Source organism: Schistocerca cancellata, chromosome 12 (genome assembly GCF_023864275.1).
Source record: "Schistocerca cancellata isolate TAMUIC-IGC-003103 chromosome 12, iqSchCanc2.1, whole genome shotgun sequence".
Taxonomy (NCBI): Eukaryota; Metazoa; Arthropoda; class Insecta; order Orthoptera; family Acrididae; genus Schistocerca; species Schistocerca cancellata.
This window is the reverse complement of record NC_064637.1, coordinates 56,482,529-56,505,363: the sequence shown is the minus strand read 5'-3', so window position 1 is coordinate 56,505,363 and position 22,835 is coordinate 56,482,529. Positions and strand designations below refer to the sequence as shown.

General features: G+C 36.7%; 1 protein-coding gene across 5 annotated transcripts in view; it reads left to right on the top strand.

Moving 5' to 3' along the window:
• Nucleotides 1-22,835, top strand: part of LOC126109623 (lysine-specific demethylase 4B-like) — a 387,367-nt gene that overhangs the window by 173,345 nt on the left and 191,187 nt on the right. For all 5 annotated transcript variants that reach the window (XM_049914665.1, XM_049914668.1, XM_049914666.1 and 2 more), the window contains one exon: nt 16,978-17,082. In XM_049914665.1, coding sequence (XP_049770622.1) covers nt 16,978-17,082 — 105 coding nt within the window. The remainder of the gene's footprint in view (nt 1-16,977; nt 17,083-22,835) is intronic.

Genomic DNA, 22,835 nt, shown 5'->3' with positions numbered 1-22,835 from the left:
TTAAATATGGACTGGGAATGGCAAGAAAAGCATTTCTGAAACATAAATGTTAGGATGTATTTCCAGAAAGTATTTGTCAGGAGAATAGCCATGTATGTAATTGAAATGTGGGCGATAAACAGTTCAGATGAGAAGAGAATGGAAATGCGCTGCTAAGAATACTGAAGATGGGTACATTGAACAACTAATGAGAAGATACTGAATCCAAATGTGGAAAAAAGAAATATGTGACACAACTTGACTAAGAGGAGGGATCGGCTTATAGGACATGTTTTGAAGTATCGAGGGATAGTCAGTTTAGTAATGGAGAGAATGTGGGACGTAAAAATTGTAGAGACAGGCCAAGGCTTGCGTACAATTAGTAGGTTTTGATGGGCGTAGGATGTAGTAGCTATGCGCAGAAATGTAGAGGATTGCCACTGGGCATATTAGTGTTAAAAAGCTGCATCAAACTAGTCTTTCGACTGAAGTCCACCACCACCACCACCAACAACAACAACAACAACATATTCCAAAGTCATTTTTGTGATTTGCACTTTTAAAGCAGAAGTTTTAATTTTCCCAATTAGCCTTTGAACAGAAACACCAATATTTAAAACATCTGAATTGCTAATAAAGGTTCCAAGGTCTAACAGAGACTTGGAAAAGAGTTTATAACAGTCTAGATTCAAATATTCTAAACAAAGATTTTAATAAAAAGATACCATTGTGAATCCTGGGAAAGATTCATAGCTAATGTTGAACATGACTTTCACACAAGACAGAATATGAAGCACATGAATAAAACAGAGAGATACGGCAAACATTAATATACTCGTAATAACAGAAGATCAATAGATACACAGTAGAAAAGTACATGGTATGGTGAAGATAGTTTAGAAAATTACTTTAGAAAAATTGATAATAACTCTGTAGATCAAACAGACATAAAAGAATTAAAAGCAGTATTAAATGTAATGAAAAACTACTGGCTTAGGTGGCATTAATGCTAAATTAATCAAAATGGAGGAAGTATTTTTTAAATACCTTTTGGAAAAACTGTTCTGTACCTGAAAGAATGGAACACAGCTTATGTTACTTCTTTATTTAAAAACAAAGGCAATAGAAAAGAGACAGTATATTATAGAGGAATGTTTTCTAAATGCAGGATATAAAATTTTGAAGAAAAAAAAGCCTTCATTAATGACTACACACTACCTCTGATGCAATGATCTCAGTAGAACAATTAGGCATCAGAAAGGGATGTCAGTGTAATGATAATATATTTATAATAAGACAAATTATTGAAAAAATATTGGGAATTTGGCTTAGAAACACATTTAGCTGTTTTTCCAAAACATCTTATTAATACCATAAAGAGTCTGTATTTAATCACAAAAATAGTTATAAGCTCAGGTTTGAAAAAGTCTGATGAAATTTTAATAAATAAAGGTGTTCAAAAAGTGTGCAGTCTATCACCCGTTTCCTTTAATTTATATGGTCACAATCTAGCTATGAAGTGGAAAGATGAATTTTACTTAGGAATTAGAATTGGATCTGGTGTACCATTAAATACTCTGTTATATGCTGATCACGAGATAATTATATAGGAAATAGAAGATAATTTACAAAGAGCAGTATACAGATTGAACCAAAATGCAATATATTACAAAATGACTATCTGCAAATAAAACAAAGAGAATGGCTTTCAAAGGAAAGAATTCTATCAGATCGAAAATAACAATAAATAAGAAAAGTTTAGAACAAGTATCCCTCTTCAATTCTCAAGAATCTGATATTAATTTTAACTGTGATGAAGATATCAAGAAGGAGGTTAATAAATATCGAGCTATCTGCGGAACAGTTGAAAGAACTTTTGGAAGACAAACAAGAAAAGAAACGCAAGTAAAATTCAGCAAAGTTATGGCTGTACTTATTCTTGTATATGGTTCCGAATCATGGATGGTAACAAAGGAAGTAAAATCATGTATACAAGCAGCAGAGCTGAATTTCATGAGATACGGATAAAATAAAGAATGAAACAATAAGATCTGATTTAAAGATATTTTCAGTTAATGGCAAGATAAAAGAGAAGAGAAGGAAGAATCCTGTTGATAGAGTGACAGAAACTAGATTGCCAAACAAGATAAACAACTGTCACCCAACTGGAAAAAGAGAAATAGGTAAACCTTGTAAGAGATGGATGATAGGGACTGGAAATGGTGATAGGAGATGACAATGAAGATGATATTCTATTTTGATCACTGAGTTTGTCCAGCAATGTTTTCAAAAAGAAGTAACAGAAAATTATGTCCAGAAACCAAGTTACTGACTACTTTTGTGAAAGATCTCTTCCCCAAAAATATTGAGAAGGAATTCAGCAGTTTAAATGTGTAGTAATTACGGTCACCCACAGACTTTCTAGCAAAGATTTCAATTTCACAAAACACTTAGGGATATACATTTTTAATACTTTACTCTGTCTTTTATTAGCGCTGTTTGAACCAATTGTCTGCATTACATAAAATCTATCCAATTATATTACATTTTCAAAAATTGATTATTTTCGTTTATAACTTTATATACTCCTGTACAGGATAACAGGTCAATCTCTTGTGTAATGGCTGAGGAGTAAACTCCTAAGTAATTGTGGAGGCTAATCATGACCATATAGTGCTACTAACAGAGTTGATTCACAATTTTATAACCCAAGCATGACATAATGTAAACACAACCGTTACAGTCACCTAGACTCTACAGATATGGATGAGATGTAACTCTCCCCCTTTGTGGAGGGAGGGTGGCAACATGGACAATCTAAGAAAAGCCTACCCAGTTAGACATCTAAATACACCTCTCTGATCCTTCCATTCAAACATACCATACGACTTCACTCTTACTCTACTATAGCCGGATGAGAATAACAAAAGTGTTGACAGTTCAGCACAGGAGGAGATGTTGTCTGTTTGCAACTACGTGCAAGCACATTACAGTTGTAGCAGCAGCTTTGGAGTATGTTTTTACATTCTCATATACTGTACAGTGTTCAGTTCACTTTGCAAGATCTTATTACTTTTTGAACCAATTTCAAAGTTGGCTTCACATGTCCACTAAAAGAAACATACCACACACAGAAAAACAGCATATAAGAATCAATAACAACAATTAAGTTGCAGACCACAATTGTCAGCAGCCAACTGGTAACCGGCTACTGAGGCAGCAGAATCATGTGATGACTGAGCACAGAATGGAAAGTGTGACAAAACTTGTACTGTGATTGGCTGTCGCTAAGGTAATTGCCCTGTAAACAATAAGGTGTTAATCACTTTTGTTATTCTGGACCAGGGGTAGAAATGAAGTAAGAGAAAGGAAATATCACTCTTTTGAAACTTAATTAGCTCTTTATTCTCACCAAGTAATGAGTGCTATCGACAGAGACGTCAAATGGATTACATATTATTTAGATTTCCAGAAGAATTTTGACACCATTCCTCACAAGCAGTTTCTAATTAGATTGCGTGCCTGTGGAGCATCATCTCAGTTGCATGGCTAGATTTGTGATTTCCTGCCAGTAAGATAACAGTTCATAATAACTGACAGCAAGTCATAGAATAAAAGAAAAATAATGTCCAGTCTTCTCCAAGGAATTGTTATAGGCCTGCTGCCTGCTGTTGTTCCTGATCTACATGAATGATTTTGGAGACAATCTGGGCAGTCTTCTTAAGAGTGTTTGCAGATGCTGCTGCCATTTACCATCATGAAATGTCACCTTATTATCAAAACAAATTGCAAAATGTTTTAGACGAGGCATCTGTATGGCGCAAAAAGTGGCAATTGACTGTAAATCGTGAAAAGTGTGAAGTCATCCACATGAGCAATGAAAACAATGTGATAAATTTCAGTTACACTATAAATCACACAAATCTAAAGTCTGAAAACTAAACTAAATACTTGAGGTTTACAATTATGAATAACTTAAATTGGAATGATCACATAGATAACACTGTGGGGAAAGCAAGCCAAAGAGTGCAATTTATTGGCAGAACATGTAACAGATTTACTAAAGAGACTGCTCAAACTAAGCTTGTCCTCCCTCTTCTGGAGTATTGCTGTGCAGCGTGGGATCTGCATCAGATAGGTTCGACAGAGAATATCGAAAAAGTTAAAAAAAGGGCAGCTCATTTTGTACGATCACGAAATGGGAGAGAGTGCCACGGATATGATACACGAACCGGGTTGGCAGTCATTGAAACAAAGGCAGTTTTTTGCTTCATCAGGATCTTCTTGTGAAATTTCAATCACCAACTTTCTCCTCCCGTTGTGAAAATATTTTGTTGACACCTACCTACATAGGGAGAAATTATTATCGTAATAAAATGAGAGAAATCAGAGCTCAGACAGAAAGATTTGAGCGTTTAGTTTTCCTGCACGCTGTTTGAGAGTGGAATGGTATACAAGTAGCTTTAAAGGTGGTTCGATGAACCCTCTGCCAGGCACTTAATTGTGAATTGCAGACTAATCATGTAGACATAATTGGAATGGTGTTCCCTCAGTGAAAGTGCGTTTTTATTGTGCTGGACTAGCAGGTGTGGTGAAGTGATAGTTCACAAGAGAGTAGTGTTTGGGTTGGTATAACAGTTTGTGTTTAGCTTACAGCATTATTGCCACATGTGTTATCTGTTCCATAAGTTGATGCCACTAAACTTTGCATGTATTTCAATGAAGCACACACTTTTCATATTCTAGGGACAGTATCAACTGTCTGTGAAAGCCCACAATAGCCGGCATTGTTGCCTCAAGATGACAAATGATGTTCTAAGTTCCACTTTTTGGCTCTGTCTCATTCACACATTTTTAATACGGTATCTTTATACAAGGTAGTCAGAAACAGTCTAAAGAGTGTGGAGGGGTGTTGCAGGGTGGGTTGTGTGGAGAATTAATTTTTAAGAAAAAAAATTTGTGCTTGTATCATTTCTGAATTAATTAGCATTGAAGTTAGCCAGTTGGGTCATCGGGCATGCAAATTCGAGCTGCACCACCTCTATCGAGTCGCTTAACTTTGTGCACACAACAGCCCAATTCGCTAACTTCAACTGCTAATTAACTCAGAAAGAGTGCAGCTAATTGAATTTTTTTCTTAATGAAGCTTTTTGACTATTTCTGACCACCATGTATAACATGTATGTAAGTAATTTACGAATAAGGGAACAATCACTAAATAGTTATAGGACAATTCCCTAAATAGTAGTAAAGCTATACTCTGCTGGCCAAATACACTGTAAGACTTTCCCATACGACAAAAGTTTTTATTTTTCATATTTGACATGAACTACTGCATTGTTATTGGGCAAAATATAATTTTACAAGGAATATTCATTGAAACTCATTTCTGCAGAATAGCATTTGATTCATGTGGCTTATGACCAGGCCTGAATTCATGCAGACTTAGATGTTGAATGTACTCCAGCTGTGGAAAGTATGATAATATTCATTGACATGTCTATTATTTGTTATTAAAAACTTATCATTAAACATAAACAACAGTTTGTGTTTGTACGTACAGTTTCAGAACTGCCTTGGGCATTTTTTGAAAGTGTAAATGTTTGACTATAAAAGATTTGAAATATTTCTGTGTGTCATCAACATAATGGCCTGCTAGGTTACTTGTGTTGTTTGTGATGGACATGGAATCTCACAAATTTACATTGTTCCTTTCTGTAGAGAGCACTCCACAAAAGCTGCATTGTAAAGCTAAACTGGACAACTAAATTTCTGTAGAGAGCACTCCACAAAAGCTGCATTGTAAAGCTAAACTGGACAACTAACAAATGATAATCACCGTTAATCTCTTTGCAAAAAAGCATTTTGTAGAGCTTTCCAAAATACTGTGAAAAGGATAGGTTGAATAGTGAGTTGCAGGCAGGCACAACAAAAAGACTTTTAAACAAGACTTATAGAACACACACACATATTCTTTTCTTGCAAATACAACTCGCACACACGTGACCAGTCTGTCTAAACCATTTTTATAAATGTTTTTCTTTTACCTCATCTATCATAAATTTATTCATGTTACGTGCACTCCATATTTTAATATTCATACCAAGTTGTGATCCGTCTGCATTGAATGATTAGTTACTCTGTAAATATTATAAAGTCCATGAAGTGAGATGATCTGATTTCTAATTTTCAAAACCAAATGCTGGGTGCCTACAGGTCTAAAGACTTATGTAAAACAGGAAAAAGTAGTTTCCTTATGCAATGTGATACTTTTAAGTTAATATATTAAATCAGAAAACAGTGTACGTAATGTGAATTTGCTAGATTCTCAGAGGTAGTTTCATAAATTGTGAGTTTATAGCCATACGTGTCAGGAATGGCAAACTTCAACAATTTATTGTGGGATCGTAATGTGAAAACAATAAGTGACAGATTGTCAGTTGTGTGGGAATCATAACTAAAATTACTAAAAAAAATAATTTCGAGCATATTGCATGAAATACTGTGGCTGTAGTTAATGAAATAATTATTGGGTAGACACCACGATGATGGTGTAATGTAATTGTTGATTGCTATCATTTATAATGTTCTAAAAACTAGCAAAATATGAAGCATTAACATAGACAGAAATTCTTAGCTTGTTTATAACTTGAGTGCAGTACTGATTAAATGTGCAGTTTATATGCTAAATTACCAAGGCCTTTTGCTCTCATCTCAGTTGTAATATGACAAGATTAGGGCAGAGGCAGTAGAATCCGATACTTTTCTTTGTCGATTCAGAAGAATGGTCCCGAAATGCACAGTTTGGGTGTCAATGCTACTGCTGTTTTGCAAATTGTTCCATCTATACTTTTCAGTCACAAATTACTGTCTGCTACGTGGGACAGAACACTGGATGCCATCATCATTTGACACTCTCATTATTCCATAATGTGCTCCAGGTTCTCTGTCTGTGGCGACAAAGGTCAAATTAAGTTCGAAAGAGCAGATTTACAGAGCCAAGTGTGACGGAAAGGAAAGGATAAATGAAAGCTCAGGAGAGGAGAAAGGGTCCATTCAGAGGGTTTTACTGTTTGTACCGATGACAGTGATTTACTTTCCTCAGTAATGAAATCTTCTATGTGTAAATCCATACTCTGCAAACTGTTATGAAGTACATGGTGGAGGGTACTTGTCATTTTACCACCTGCCAACACTTGTTCCCATTCTATGTATGTATGGAGCGTGAGAAGAATGATTGTTAATGTGTCTCTGTGCACACTGTGATTAGTCTAATCTCGTTCTTGCCATCCATATAGGAGTAATATCTAAGAGCTTGCAGTATATTGCTAGATTCATAGGTTGAAATTGGTTCTTGAAACTAACGTACTAGGTTTTCATGGAATACAAATCACTTGGCATGAGAGGCAACCACAGCTTCCATAATACACTACGTCTACTCTACTAATCACGCGCAAGTTCCTGGCAGAGTATTCATCGAACCACATGAATTCTCTATAATTCCACTTTCAAACAGTGTGCGGAATAAATGAACACCTATAGCTTTCCGCGTGAGCTCTGATTTCCCTTATTTTATTATGATGATTATTTCTCCGTACATAGGTCGGCGTCAACAAAATATTTTCGCATTCAGAGGAGGAAGTAGGTGATTGAAATTTTCTGAGAAGATCCCACCGCAGTGAGAAACGGTTTTGTTTTAATGATATCCATCCAAATCCTGTTATGATGAGAGTGACACTCCCTCCCCTACTTCTCAATAATACAAAATCTGCTGCTCTTCCTTGAATTTCCTCAATGTACTCCATTAATTCTATGTGGTAAGGATTCTACACAGTGTAGGAGTGCTGCGAAAGAGTCCATGACAAGCATAGAGTAGGCAGATGAAAACTACAGCACCTGTGTCAAATGATTTATTAATCACGACTAGCTTCACAACATTGCAGCCACATCTTCAGGTGAAATATTATTGACTTTTCAGTACATAACATTCTTAGAATCTCAGTAAGAGTAAGTAATAGAAGTCCGTATCTTTCTGCACAAATTGGCATCATAAAATATGTAATGAAATTACCGGAGAAAAAACAGCAGTATGTAAACCAGACTTATGCAATACGTCTTCTCGAGAACAACTGTCACCACACTAGTGCAACAGCTACTCAAGACAGCCACAGTTCGCACTCAGAACGTTTAATTGACTGGTTTTGGCCTTTAATTGTACAAGATCATCATCAGAAACTCTGGAATGTACAGTTCAAACAACAGTAGTTGGCTGATTACAGTCAGATTAAAGAGCAAAATAAAACATTATGATATGACTTGTGGATGTTGTGAATAATTTAATTTTAACAGTCGCTTTCCCCCACAGGCGAGCACCTGCTCTTGCTAGATATAGTCACAGGTTGAGTGTGTGATGCACTAGTCGTCTGGCTGCTGTTGCTGGGAAAGCGTACTGCACACTTCTGGGTTACCTCCTACTCTCGAGTTTCCTGTTATTTTAATGATGAACGGTTGAGTACTTGATGATGTCAGTCTCTTGCAGGAAGATAGAGGACTTCTATTATTTATTCTTATGGGGATTTAAAGACAGTTTGTCATCTGAAGATGTGACTAAGATGTCATGAAACTAGTCATGACTAATAAATGATTTTGACACAGCTGTTGTGGTTCTCATTTTGTTGAAATTTCATGGTATAGTTTGCACCTATCTTCAAGAAACTGATAGTTCATTTTTTTCAACATCTCCATGATATTATCCCACTGGTTAAACAAACCTGTGACCACTCTTGCTGCCTCTCTTTGTAATCATTCAATAACCCCACCCCCGTTAGTCCTATTTGGTATGGGTCACATGGTGATTTGTAGGTAATCTCCTTTCTAGGCGGATTGCATTTCCTTACTATTTTACCACTGAACCAAAGTCTACCCCCTCCTTTACCAACGACTAAATCCATGTGATCATTCTTTTTCATATCCCCACAAAGTTTACACACAGGTATTTGCATGAGCTGTCCCATTTCAATTGTCACTCACTGATATTCCAATGCAGCGTCCGCAGCTAACCGACTGCTTTCCTTGAAGTGGGGCCGGGGCTGTTCCACAGCTAAGTAACGTTGCTTGACATGGTACTTTAGCTTTCTATGTTTGACCGTGCCTTATTCTGGCATATATTAGTTTATTTTATGCTTCTGAAGAAGGCTGGATTGCTCTAGCTGAAACCTGGGTAAAGACCAGCAACTTTCGCAACTGAGGCAGATCTTTGACGTATTAAACCTGTGACCATTCCTGCTGCTCTTCTCTGTACATGTTGAATATCCCCCGTTAGTACTATTTGATACGGGTCCCACACACTAGAGCAATATTCTAGAACTGGTTGCACGAGTGATTTGTAAGCAATCTCGTTTGTAGATTTGTTGCATTTCTCCAGTACACTCTACCAGTAAACTGAAGTCTGCCACCTACTTTACCCATGACTGAACTTATGTGATAATTCCACTTCATATCCCTACAAAGTGTTACACCCTGTATTTGTATGAGTTGGCTGATTCCAACTGTGACTCATTGATGTTATAGTCATAAGATACTACATTTTTTCATTTTGAGAAGTGCAAAATTTTATGATTCTGAACATTTAGAGCAAGTTATCTCTATACCACATTGAAATCTTATCAAGATCTGACTGAATATTTATGCAGCTTCTTTCAGATAGTACTTCATTACAGATAACTGCATCATCTGCAAGAAGACTGATTTTACTATTAATATTGTCTGCAAGGTCATTATATTCAATACGAACATTAAGGTCCCAACACATTACCCTGCGGCACACCCAAAGTTACTCCTACATCTGATGATGACTCTCCATCCCAGATAACATGAAAAATGTGTGTTGGATTTTACATGATCAATGTTTTCAAAATCCATGTTGGTTGGGATTGAAAAGGTCATTCTCTTCAAGATATCTCATTATTTTGAGCTCAGAATAGGTTCTAAGATGCTACAACAAATTGATGTCAAGGATACTGGATAGTAGTTTTGTAGATCACTTTTACTACCCTTCTTGTAGTGGTGTGGCCTGTGTTTTTTTCCAAGAACTGCCCACAGTTTGAGGTATCTACAGTAGACTATAGTTAAAAGAGGAACTAATTCTGCTGCAAACTCAGTATAGAATCTGATAGGAATTGCATTGGGCTCTGGAGCTTCATTCACTTCTAATGATTTCAGCTGTATCTCACTACCACTAATACTTATTTCATTCATCTTTTCAGTGTGATGAGGATTAAACTGGGGGTTCTCTGGGGATTTCCTTTGTAAAGGCACATTTGAAAACGGAGTTAAGCATTTCAGCTTTTGCTTTGCTACCTTCAATTTCAGTTCCTGTCTCTTTACATATGACCTGAGCTTTTTTGGGTTCTGTGAAAGGTCACTTGACAATGTTCTGCTATGGTAATAATTGAAGGCTTGACGCATTGCTCTGTTAACGGCCAAACACGTTTCATTTAGCATCTTTACTGGTGCATCTCTGCAATCTTAGTCTGATGTTCTCATGAACTGATCAATGCCTGGACATGTGTAAACAGTTGGGCTTGCTGAGTGTCTTTCAGATTGTAACTGCTTTCTGAGTTGTTATAGCCTCTGATGGTGTCTCCAGCATTGCAAGCCAAAATGTAAAATAAACAATAAATAAAAAATTCACCAGATATCAGAAATTTACATTCTATAATCATGTGACTGCAGCAATCCTAGCTACCTTAGCCCTCTCTGCCTTTTTATTTATTCCTCTGGTTTTACAAATCCCTTTATGAAGAAATACCTTAAGGGATGTATAATTAACCAAAGCATTAATTAACAAAGACATGCAATTATTAATGCAAGTGAACTAGTGTCTATCATAAAACAGGTTGCAATCAGCATACTAAAATTAGCATGAAAGCCTGTACTGTGGCAGTTTATTTTGCTTTGTCAGTTCAGAATAGCTACACTTTTTGTACTGTTGCTAGTTTAACATTTACATATATTCACTGGTTCTTTCAAAGAATAACACTACCACAATTCTTTAAGAATAAAGGCCTGTCGTTGAACCTAGATAATCAGGTATATTTGCAGATAAGACACTCTTTTGAATGTCTAAAAATTCACAGTTTTGTGCTTTATGGCCAGTGAGATCTTGTGGGATAGCTTTGTACCAGAATTTTGAAACTGAACTGTGAAGAAAAATTTAAAGTATTTTTTTGTTTGTTTCTGTTATTGTTGTGTGTAAACTACATTTTATATGAAATTGATTTTTTTGAAATTAGTTAGAAATGTCATCAGGTAACAAAACTCCTGTAAATCGGGAATAAAATTGCAAGAACATCCATGAGACCTTTGCTAGATCAGTGATCATATTACATAGTATGAGGGCTCTTCAATAAAGATTGATTTTTTTTTACAGCATACCTTTACTCATCTTCATAATTTTGATGGTCCTTCTCAAAGTAGTCTCCCATGGATGTGGGTGCACTGCATTGCTGCCAGTCTTCAAATTCATGCTGGAAACCATTTTTTGAGAGGTCCTTCAAAATCACCTAAGCAGACTTCACCAATGCTTCTGATGATTGATTATGTCTCCCACAAAGGCATATTTCTTCATGTTAGGGAATAGAGAAAAAGTCACATGGGGCTAAATCTGGAATATAGGGAGGGTGAGGGATGCACATCACGTTGATTTTTGAAAGATATTCAGTAACAACATTGGCAATATGCGGCCGCGCATTATTGTGGTGCAGAAATGTGGTCTTTTGCATCTGATATGGACTTGCAATGTTTCCAGGACATCCCGGTAGCAGTTACTGATGTGTGTGCAGGTACAACATGCTGATAAACCATTCCATGACTATCAAAGAATGAGAGGATCATAACTTTCCCGGCAGAAGCAACCACTTTTGCTTCCTTGGGGGTTGGTGATGAAGGAGATTTCCACATTGAGATCAGGATCAAAATGATGAAGCCAAGTTTCATCAGCAGTGATAACATTTGAAAGAAACTCCGGATCTTCCTGTAACATCAACTTTAACGGCATGCAGACCTGTACGCAAATGTTCTTTTGTTTGGAAATCAAGTCTTGGAACCCATTGCGCACAAACATGTGTTGTGTGTAATTCTTCTGTCACCAACATGTGGGTGGCACCCAATGAAATGTTCAGAATTTCAGAAAGTGATCTTAAGGTAATTCATCAATCCTCTCTCACAATAACAGCAGCAGTGTTGTTTTCTTCCATAAGGGCAGTAACTGGAGCACCGGGTCCACCTTCCTTTGAAATTGTCTCCCCTCTTTAAACCACCTTTGAGCTGTGCTGTAGGGAAGAACAGGCTCTCCATAGGCCTCCTGTAATATTGTTTATTCCTCAGCTGAACATTTGTTGAGATGAAAGCAGAATTTCAAAGCTGAATATTGTTCCTCATCGTGTTATCTCCATTGCAGCGGTGGGTGATACGGAACGTGTCTGATCTTGCCTGCCTCTCACAGGCGGGTACCAGGAGTCCCAACAATGAAACTACTATGGCGTGTTTGTTGCACATTAAGCTAACAGAATACCATAAGATAAAATTTTAGTGCCCAGAAATTATGACCATAAAAAAGATTATGATCATTCTTTATTGAACAGCCCTCGTATTTGTATTGCTCGCTTTAGCTAAGTACATATCTTATTTATTTTAACTCCGTTATACCAGAAGACTGACAAATATGTGAAACAATATACTGCAATACCAAAGATAACCTGGCAGTCTTGCAAAATAAGCCAGTTATTTTGGACATATTATGATTTTCTTGTTTTTGCAGTCACAACATCTCGAAAAAATATTCACTAATGCATCTTGCAGATAATGCAAAGAACAAAAATGAAAGAATTAATTATACAGTTGGTTTCATTCTAGTTTATACAGTATGTAAAATTTGCGAGAAAAGACAGGTTCAGGAGGCAGAATGGTACGACTGTTTATTTTCAGAGATCATCAAATACTATGATGTGTGTCCCAATGCAGCTGGAAACAGTGTGGGAAAATAAATCAGTGTGTGTACTTTCAGAATATTGTAAAATAAATTCTGTAATTTCATTCAACTCTTTATTAAAAAATAAGGTTTACTTTAAAAATATCCCTCATATTTGTTAATTGCATGAGCCTAAATGTTACAGATTCAAGTCAGTAAAAAGTATCTTAGAGAAATTAGTTTCTAGTTCACAGCTAATTAGCTGGTATACAGTTGCAGTAGAAGTAGGTACATTATGTTTCCGAAACAAGAGACATAAGTCTGTGAGGTGTTACAAGAGTGTCATGGTTGGTAAACTATAGGACATGTCTTGAATGCATCCAGCTTTGTAGTCAGAAATTTGTTGATAGTCTGTGATACAGTCAAGTTGGTTTACTTTTCTTCGTGTCACAAAGGATGATATTTGAGGACAAGTCAGTTCAGACACAAAGATATGCTATTCATGCCATACAGTGCCATTTCAGCTGACCTCATTTGACTACCTAGGAATTTCTCACTGACATTCAAGTACATGTATTGTCACATGAGGTTTGTTATTGACAAAATGAACTACTCTAGAAAGAACAGCTGTATTCATGTGGTGAACACAAGATGGAGTATCCACTATCAGTGTACTGAATCTTCTTTTGTACCTTTCAGAATGGTGTACAGTAATCTACGGCATATGTTTTGGTTAGTTGTTGGCAAGAATTGAAGCTGGTCGTGATAAACAGCAGCTCCGATTGCCTGTTGGGCAAATAACTACATAAAAATACAAAGTTCCCAAAGAAAGCATGTGATAATGTGTGAATATTACTGACGTATCAATTTAATAAGTTATGATTGCAAAATACTAACACCAATTCTTTAAAGAAAAATTAGTAGAAGCCAACTTTTCAAAGATCAGTTTGGATCTTTGAGAACTGTAGGAACACGTGAGGCAGTTCTGACCCTATAACTTCCCGTAGATGATAGGTTAAAGAAAGGCAAGCCTACATCTATAGCTTTTAGACTTCAAACAAGCTTTTGACAATGTTGACTGGAGCGCTCTCTTTGAAATTCTGAAGGTAGCAATGTTAAAATGCAGCAAGTGAAAGGATATTTACAACTTGTACAGGAACCAGATGGCAGTTGTAAGAGTGAAGGGGCATGATAGGGAAACGATGGCTGAGAAGGGAGTGAGACAGATTTGTAGCCTATCCCTGATGATGTTCAATCTGTACATTGAGCAAGCACTACAGGAAACCAAAGTGCATTTTAGAGTAGGAATTGAAATTCAAGCAGAAGAAATAATAACAGTGAGGTTTGCCAATGACATTGTTATTCTGTCAGAAATGGCAAAAGGCTTGAAAAATCAGTTCTGAATGGAGGATATGAGATGAATATTAACAAAAGCAAAACAAGGATAACGGAATGTAGTCGAATTACGTCAGGTGATGCTCAGACACATAGAAAACGGGGCACTTGGTGTAGTAGATGAGTTTTGCTACTTTGTCAGCAAAATACGGGATGATGGTTGAATTAGAGAGGATATAAGATGTGTACTAGCAATGATAAGAAAAACATTACTGAAGAAGAGAAAGTCGTGAACACTGAATACAGAAAATTGTTTGGAAGTAATTTTTAAGGTATTTTGGAACATTCGAAAACTGTTGTGTGAACATCCTCACCATTAGAAAATCTCTTTTCCCCGAGATGTTCTTTCAGCTTGCCGAAGAGATACAAATCACGTGATACAAGATCTGGACTGTAAGGTGGATGTTTCCGACCCTCCCATCAAAAATGTCGACATACCAGATGTTGCATTTTCATGCTGTACAACAGTGCCTTTACCTCACACCTTTTTGCGAAGGTGACAATGATTACAGAACCTGGCACTTCCTGATACTGCAGACGATGAAATGAGCAACTGCCTCTCGAGTTGCGCATTTGCTGAACAATGTCTGCAATAGTCACTCTGCTATTCGTGCGAGTCAGTTCCTCAATCGCACATACAGCGTCTTCTGTTGTCGATGTCAACTGCCTCCCTTACCTACACATGGAAGTACGTTTCCAGTTACTGCTCCAATTCACTCATGCACTGTGATGCACCTGATCTGTACCACAGCAGAACTAAGTCTGCAGGAAAACTGGAACATTTACCATGGAGCAAGTATTAGCTCTAAAAGCAGGGCATTTAGTTTTATATGTACGTATCGGCAGCGCTTAAAGTTTTACGTTACATCAACATTGTTTCCACTTCTTTGTTTTCAACTGCAGTTTCCTGTGGCCCCGCACTTTGTTCTTTCCTCAAGAATGATGACGCTTCTCTTCTTGCGTACATCATCTTTCAGTTTGTGTTTTTGTATTCTAAAAGCTTGCCTTTACTATTGCTTCTTTAAAAGTATGCTGTTTCTTATTGTCTCTGTGCTGACTCCCACATTTTTTATATATCTTTACACTGTTTCTTATTGTGTCTGTGCTGACTCCCACATTTTTTCTCTCTCTTTCCACTCCTCTCAACCATATGATTCTGGGTTTAGAATTGTTTGGTAAAGAATTGGGTAGGTGTTGTTTTGTTCATGCAGCATACATGTTCATAGAATTTTAATTTTCTTCTCACTACATCCATTAACTTAGCAACTTTTAGATAAAGTTCTGTTTTAGGTGTTAACCACTATTCTAATTTGCTTCTAATTTTGGGTCCTACTATGTTCTTGTGCACTTTCAAGTTAGGCTATAATAAGTTCTATGTCATCTGCAGATGCTAGACAATCTACAGTAACCTTATTTGGCTTTCTTCCTAGTTGCATGCCCTCAGTATTTATGGTCTTCCTCCATTCCCCAACCACTTTCCCTAACGCACAATTAAAAAGCAGGGGTTACAAGCCACCTCCTTGTTAAATTATAAATTTTATTTCAAATTTTTCTGACAGCTCTCCAATAAATTTTACTTGTGATGTTGTATTGGTTAAAGCTTCCGTACCTTTTTTTTTTTTTACTGGTTTGATTCTTCTCCTGTGCCAACCCTTTCATCTCACAGTAGCACTTGCAACCTACGTCCTCAATTATTTTCTTTTTCACTGTCATTGAAAATAGCAATGTCATCAGTGAATTATCATTCATATCCTTTCATCCTGAATTTCAATCCCACTCTTGAATTTTTCTTTTATTTCCATCATTGCTTCTTCACTGTATAGATTCAGAAGTAGGAGCGAAAGACTACATCCCCCCCCCCCCCAATTTAATCCATCCATTTCATTTATTGTCTTCAGTCTTAATGTTCACACTGTTTTGTACATAATGTATATTATGTCTTTCCCTATAGCTCACTCCTAAGTTGCTCAGAATTTCAAGTATCTTTCACCATTTTAAATTGTTCGAACACTTTTTCCAGGGTCGACAAATCCTGTCAATGTCTCTTGCTTTTTCTTCAGTTTTGCTTCCATTATCAACCACGCCAGAACTGCCTGTCTGTCTGAGATGTATTCGCAAATACAAATTGATCGTCATATAACAGATCCTCTCTTTTACCATTCTTCTGTATATTATTCTTGTCAGCAGCCTGGATGCATGAGCTGTTAAACTGATTGTGCTGTAACTTGTTTTATTATCTTCTTCAAACTCTTTTAACAATGTTCAGTAATGTATTTCCATCAGTAGAACTATATGCCTTTTTAAAATCTGCAAACGTTGCTGCATGCTTAAAGCTTCTGATTTTTCTAGTTTCTAAGATGTGCTTGAAGTTTATGACTTTATACTTTTGATCTGCTCTTCCCGAACCCTCCTTTATACACCCCTAACTGTAGATCAAATGATTGTTATTAGTCATTAACCATTTAATATAATGGCATATACTATGATCACAAGGAAGTGTTACAATGGTTGTATAGAATAAAAGACTAAATGATTTAACAGACACAGGTTTATTTCCTGCACACTTGTACAGAAACTCTAAAGCTCTGTATTGTTATTTGAGTGGAGGTATAGAGTTGTCCTCAATGTTACAGGCAGTGGCAGCTCCTGTTCACCTGCCCCGCTGCTGGTGCCGGCAGATGAGGAGCCAGCCTGCAACAGTCCTCGCAGCGAACCGCCTCAGCTGTCTCCCGAAGGAGGTCAGTCACTTTCCTGGCCAAAAAGACATGCTGAACTCTTGTGGCCACTTACATAAAAAATATATACTGTACAGGTTATATTGTATTCATGTATTTCATGAACAGGGCAACCATAAGACAATAACTAAAATGGTTCTATGAATGAATGATATAAGAATTTATAAACATAACTAACCGTAGAACTAAAATAATTACATTTTATCAGTAACTACCATAGCCAACAAGCCCTGCATTCCCCAGGTATTCATTGTGCCCGTTTTCTGAGTCCTGCAGTAGACTCAGTGTGATATGACCGCATGCAGTTTCTGTATGCTGGCCACAGCTGCTTCACATGTCTACAAGGCTAGTTTTGTGTCTGTGGTAACACCTCTTCGTAGCTCTATAGATGCCTATTGTTTCTGCTATACAGCAGTTGTCATTTCACAGTTGAAAGCTGTCGAAAGCACTGCCAGTCTTCAGGGATTTTCTTAAGTTAGTCGACTGCAGGAGTGTCTTAGTAAAGAATACATGTAGTAAAGAATAAAACTTTTACATCATGCATTATTTTTAGCGCAACTCTGTGTTTATGACATATCTCCTGATCTATGTGGAGACTGTCTGTGAAATATGTTGCAAATAGTTATAGTATGTTCAGTGAATGATGGCGGTTCATGTATCTCGAGACAATGACAGGAATTTGCTTGTGCAGATTTTGTCTCCTACCACCACCACCAACCGTGACAACCTCTAACAACTGGAATAAAAATTCACTAAATGACGTGTTAAGATCACGTTTAATTCTCACACTGGCTGCGAGATTCACAGCAGAGCGCTCAGAACACTCGTCGGTTGTCATAATGCGTGATGTCGGTGCACAGCACAAACCCAAACTCGACCCCCATCCTCGCACAATGCGGCAGTTGTTCATGCATCTCAGTGTTGACATATCTACTGACCCATGTTTCATACTATGATATAATGTTGTAGGTACATTCAGTAGCATATGTGGGTACTGTCAGCAAACTGTTGCTAACAGAGTTAGTAGTAAATAAGTTATAAATTTAAACACTGTAAATGAGAAGCTTTTATTTGGGTGTGTAGATCACTAGCTGAAAAGGAATTACACAAATGGTTAAACACTGTAGTAACTACTAGCTGCAGCTGTTTGCTGAAAAATAAATAAACAAAGAAAACCAAAAGAACATAAGCTACGCAGACTCGCCAAGTGTAGGTGAGTAGCCTTTACTTGTGTGTGTTTTATCGTAAATACAAACCTGAGAATGTGAACTGACAACCTAAATATGCTACTGATCGATCTCTCTGTGTCTGTACAAATGTAACCTGAAAATAAAGACTGACAGAACCTACATTGCTCAAAAGAAACGAAACAGTCACATATTATGAATCTCATCTGCAAAATGAAGCACAGGCAGAAACAGCAAGACTCCACAACAGCTAAAAAAATACTGCTAAATGCTAACTACAATTGGTGCAAGGGAAAATGGGTTCATAAAATTGACACTGAACGCTAATGAAACACGACTCAACATTTTAAGTTCTAAAATTCCAGTCACGAAGGTACTTATCAAAGAAAACAATTATAGACTAAAATTCATTTAATAAATTTCATGGTACAGTAAATTAACTCAGAACATCAATACGTACAACCATTATCAAAAACTCAACTGCAACGAGGGTGAACTTTATCAACAATCCAAGTCCACAAAAATAAAAATACTTATCAAATAATACCTTGTTCTTCATTTCAAAAACGTTTTATGTCCGTATGCTACCCAGCCATTGTTCTGAGTCATCATTCCTTTCTTGTGGTAAGTCTGCAACTCACAGTTCCAAAGGTGTGTCCATGCATTACATGTACACTTAACGAACACTGCCTGCTGCGCACACTGCAGCTTTCCACTACTGAGTGTCAAAGACTCTAGGACTCTGCTGTGCTGCGATTGCAGACACAAATGGTGTTGTCTGACAACTGTTTCTCTGACCTCAATTCTTCAAATATATCTTTTTCTTGACAAATATTAACACATACAATAACCTCATCAAAAAACAACTATCTTAGATCACCTCTCACTCCGCAAACAAAAAATTTTATATTTTTGTAACTTGCCACGGAAGTATAAACATAGAAATTTTTTCGAAAGCAATACTTTAATTCCTAAAAATAAATGTTCACTTTAACTATGTGCTCAGAGTACTGCATTTCTGTGTGTGGATGCACAGGCACAAATATTTGCAAATTCACAGCTTAACTAGTAAGCAGTCCAAAAAATGACAAATCATTTCTCAACACAGATCCTTTTAAAGTTTGTATCACATCTTCCATTAAGACACGACCAAACTTGGCTTAAGTCCTACTTGTTCAATGTTCACAACATAGCACATCCATTATTAAATACATCATCTAAGTGCAGTAAATTGTTGGACGAATAATTGTCTATTGCAGGTGTCTTCACCTAAGACGTCTAAACGTAGCATCTACAATGCAAAATAATGAGTCACTGTAAAATCTTTCACTGGAAACAGACTCCAATCCATGGTACAGGAACATAGTTGAAGCAGAAGCTGTAGACTAATCTTGAACACTGGCGACAGAGGGTGTCCCACTCAGACCTCCCTGATTTCAAAGACCCAGGGGGAAAAAAAAATTATATGACAATGAAAAATGCACCACTTTGTAGAACATCTGAAAGAATTTATTTATATCATCAATACACTTCTAGATGGGAACTATTGGTAACATGAAGAATAGCGAGTGTCTATTCAATTTCTTGCCAAGTTCCTTGTAACATTTCCTCTGTTATGGTTGCAATCGCATTAGTTAAACGATATCGCAATGTAGGAATATCGCCCACTTTGGTTACATACATGAGGTCCTTCATGAATCTCCACATGAAGAAATCAAGCGGCGTAGTGTCGGGTGAACATGGTGGCCAGGCAATGGGTCCTCTGTGACCGATCCGAAGATTGGGAAATTTCCTATCCAGGAAATGCAGTGGAGCTCAATCCTGTTGAAAAATGATGTTGGGTTACAAAACTTGTATCTGAGGGTACACAAACTGCTACAACATGTCCAGATACACTGACCCATTCACTGTTTGTTCCACAACAAAGAATGGTCCAACAATCCTGTCGTGCATTAGCCCGCACCAGACGTTTAGCTTTAGGACTATCACAAACATGGTCAATGAAAATGGGCGGATTTTGCAACCCTCAAATCTGAACATTATGCCTATTAACCCTTCCTGATAGATGAAAGGTTGTGTCATCTGAGAATAAACATCTCTTCAGGAAGCTGGCATCCATATGAATATGCTGCAGCATATCCGCAGCAAATTGCTGCCGGCGTGGTTTGTAGTTCGGCATCAGATGTTGCAGAACTTGCATTTTGTAAGCACACATACAAAGAAGCTGGTGAACTACACGAGGCAATGTTGAGCAAGGTACATCAAGTTGCCTAGAAACTTGAATTGACTTATGTGGGCTCCTGAGAAATGTTTGTCTGATGTACTCCACTGTCTCTTCTGAAACTCTAATCTGCACCACCAAAATGTTTCAGAACACTTCCTGTTGCCAGAAACTTCCTATACCATTCCTCAATTGTTTTCACATGAGGTGGATCTACATCTACATCTACATGGATCACATTAATATAAACTATGATAATTTATTTGCACAGTAATCGGCAATTTTGTTTCTGCAAACCAAATTGACTGTAGTTGGCAACACACAGTGCTGCGTAATTTGCAATAACGTAGTTTGGTATTGTCCAATAATCAGAATATTTTAGCAAATTGTTTGTGGTGAGCATCACCATGGCACTTACAAACTACTAAGCATAAACAGAATAAAAATTGCGCAAGTATGTACGTATTATATTAATATTTACACGTACATGAAGAAAAACAATTGAATCAAGTACATGTGTACAACAATATTTGCATATAAATGCAGAAGAAGGATAAAAAGCCAATGGACTCTAATACATGTGTACAGAAAAATTGCTCATGCATCATAAACCATAGAAACCTTAAATTGTTAACCAAAACAACTGTACTTGTCTGCTGGCAACACATAAGTACAAATTTAAATCAAAACGTTCAAAATTATCATCCTTTAAGTATGTTGAATCATAAGTGAATATTTATCATAGTAAAACACAAGGTTTGTACAAATAGTAGTGCATTTGAAGTACCACAGAATAGAATTATGAAATGTGTGTGCAATTCTTTAGACTTAAATCCTAGAGGAAAAAAATAGTGTAACATAGAAGGTAAAGTTTTAGAGATAGGTCACACGGGAGTGAATGCATTGTCCATGGACCCATATATTAATCAAAATTTCATCATACTTTTAAATGCCTGTTTGATAAGACTCTAAGACCACTTTTTCATCATGTTTTACACGTAAACCTCTGTATCTTCATTTGTTAATCATAAAGCTCTGTTTCCATCACCTAATGTTCATAAACCTCTGTGTCATTCTACTTGCAAGTTTGCACTTCATCTGCCAAGAACAACTCGTCTTCAACCATTTCACAAGTATATAACACACTTATTTCCTTTCTCTCTTAAATTCATTTTCCTATAGCAAAAAATGTACTGCAGTATCTGCCACTTCATCTAGTGCATGGGGTACCCACATTCTCCCATTCATTCACACCAAGAAAAGAAAAATTCTACTTGAAGCCAAATTCTAAGGTAAATAAAACAGAAAACTCAAAAGTACTGTATGCCAAACTCATACAGAGATGCATTGCCACTACATATAAAACAAAATATCCAGAGAACTTGTTAGCAAATAAACATATAAACATGGTGTGTACCATACACATAGTGATGAACAAGAAGACACTGCAAGGGAAAAAAAATCTGGTAAAGGTAAGAAAATTGGGTCATTATTATTGTCGTTCCAAAACTGTAATATTTTTTTTTTTTTTTTTTTTTAATTCAGTAAAATGCTGTTATAGAAAACTGTCTTAAAATCTGCAAGTTGAGACATAGCAGTTAATAGCATAAGCCACATTACACTACAAAGTCCCTGTTGGATCATTTAGACAATATTTGCAGAGTAAATTCACTTGTCTTCAGCAAAATCCAGAAAAGCAATATATTTCGTATCAAAATAAATTGTTCAGAAAACAAAACTGTCATCAAATTCCTCAAATCAGATACACTGAGATAAATACTGCTGTTGTATGAAGACCAAATCCCATTCACATCTCTATATGAAAGAACCACAGGTGTAAATCTGTACACAATAAATAAAACATGTCCTCTCTCTCCCTCCAACAAACCAAAGTGTTCATCAAACTTCCACATACTGGTTCCTATTCTCACATTAAACATAGTGAGACTAATGTAATGTCACAGCTGAACATTAGACAGAAGCCGAGTGTCACTTCTCCTAACCTCGTTAAACTGTAAGTGCAAATATAACTACAAGTACTTCCATAAAAATCTTCAAGCACAACAGGCTACTACTAAACACAAACTCCATAAAGTATACCCTATAAATATCAACACTTCATCTCATCTCACTCAATACACATAGTTTCTCTGTTCTGCTCACACATAAGTAGACAATACAGAGACTATATCACTGGCAATATCATAGCTATTCATTCACTGTATATCCTTTAGCCATACTCTACAAAACTAACAGGATTTCATCATTTCACACTTAATATATTTTCTTTATAGGTCATAAACAAAGGTGTATGTCTGATGTTTCACTTCGCAGTGCAGTATATCAGA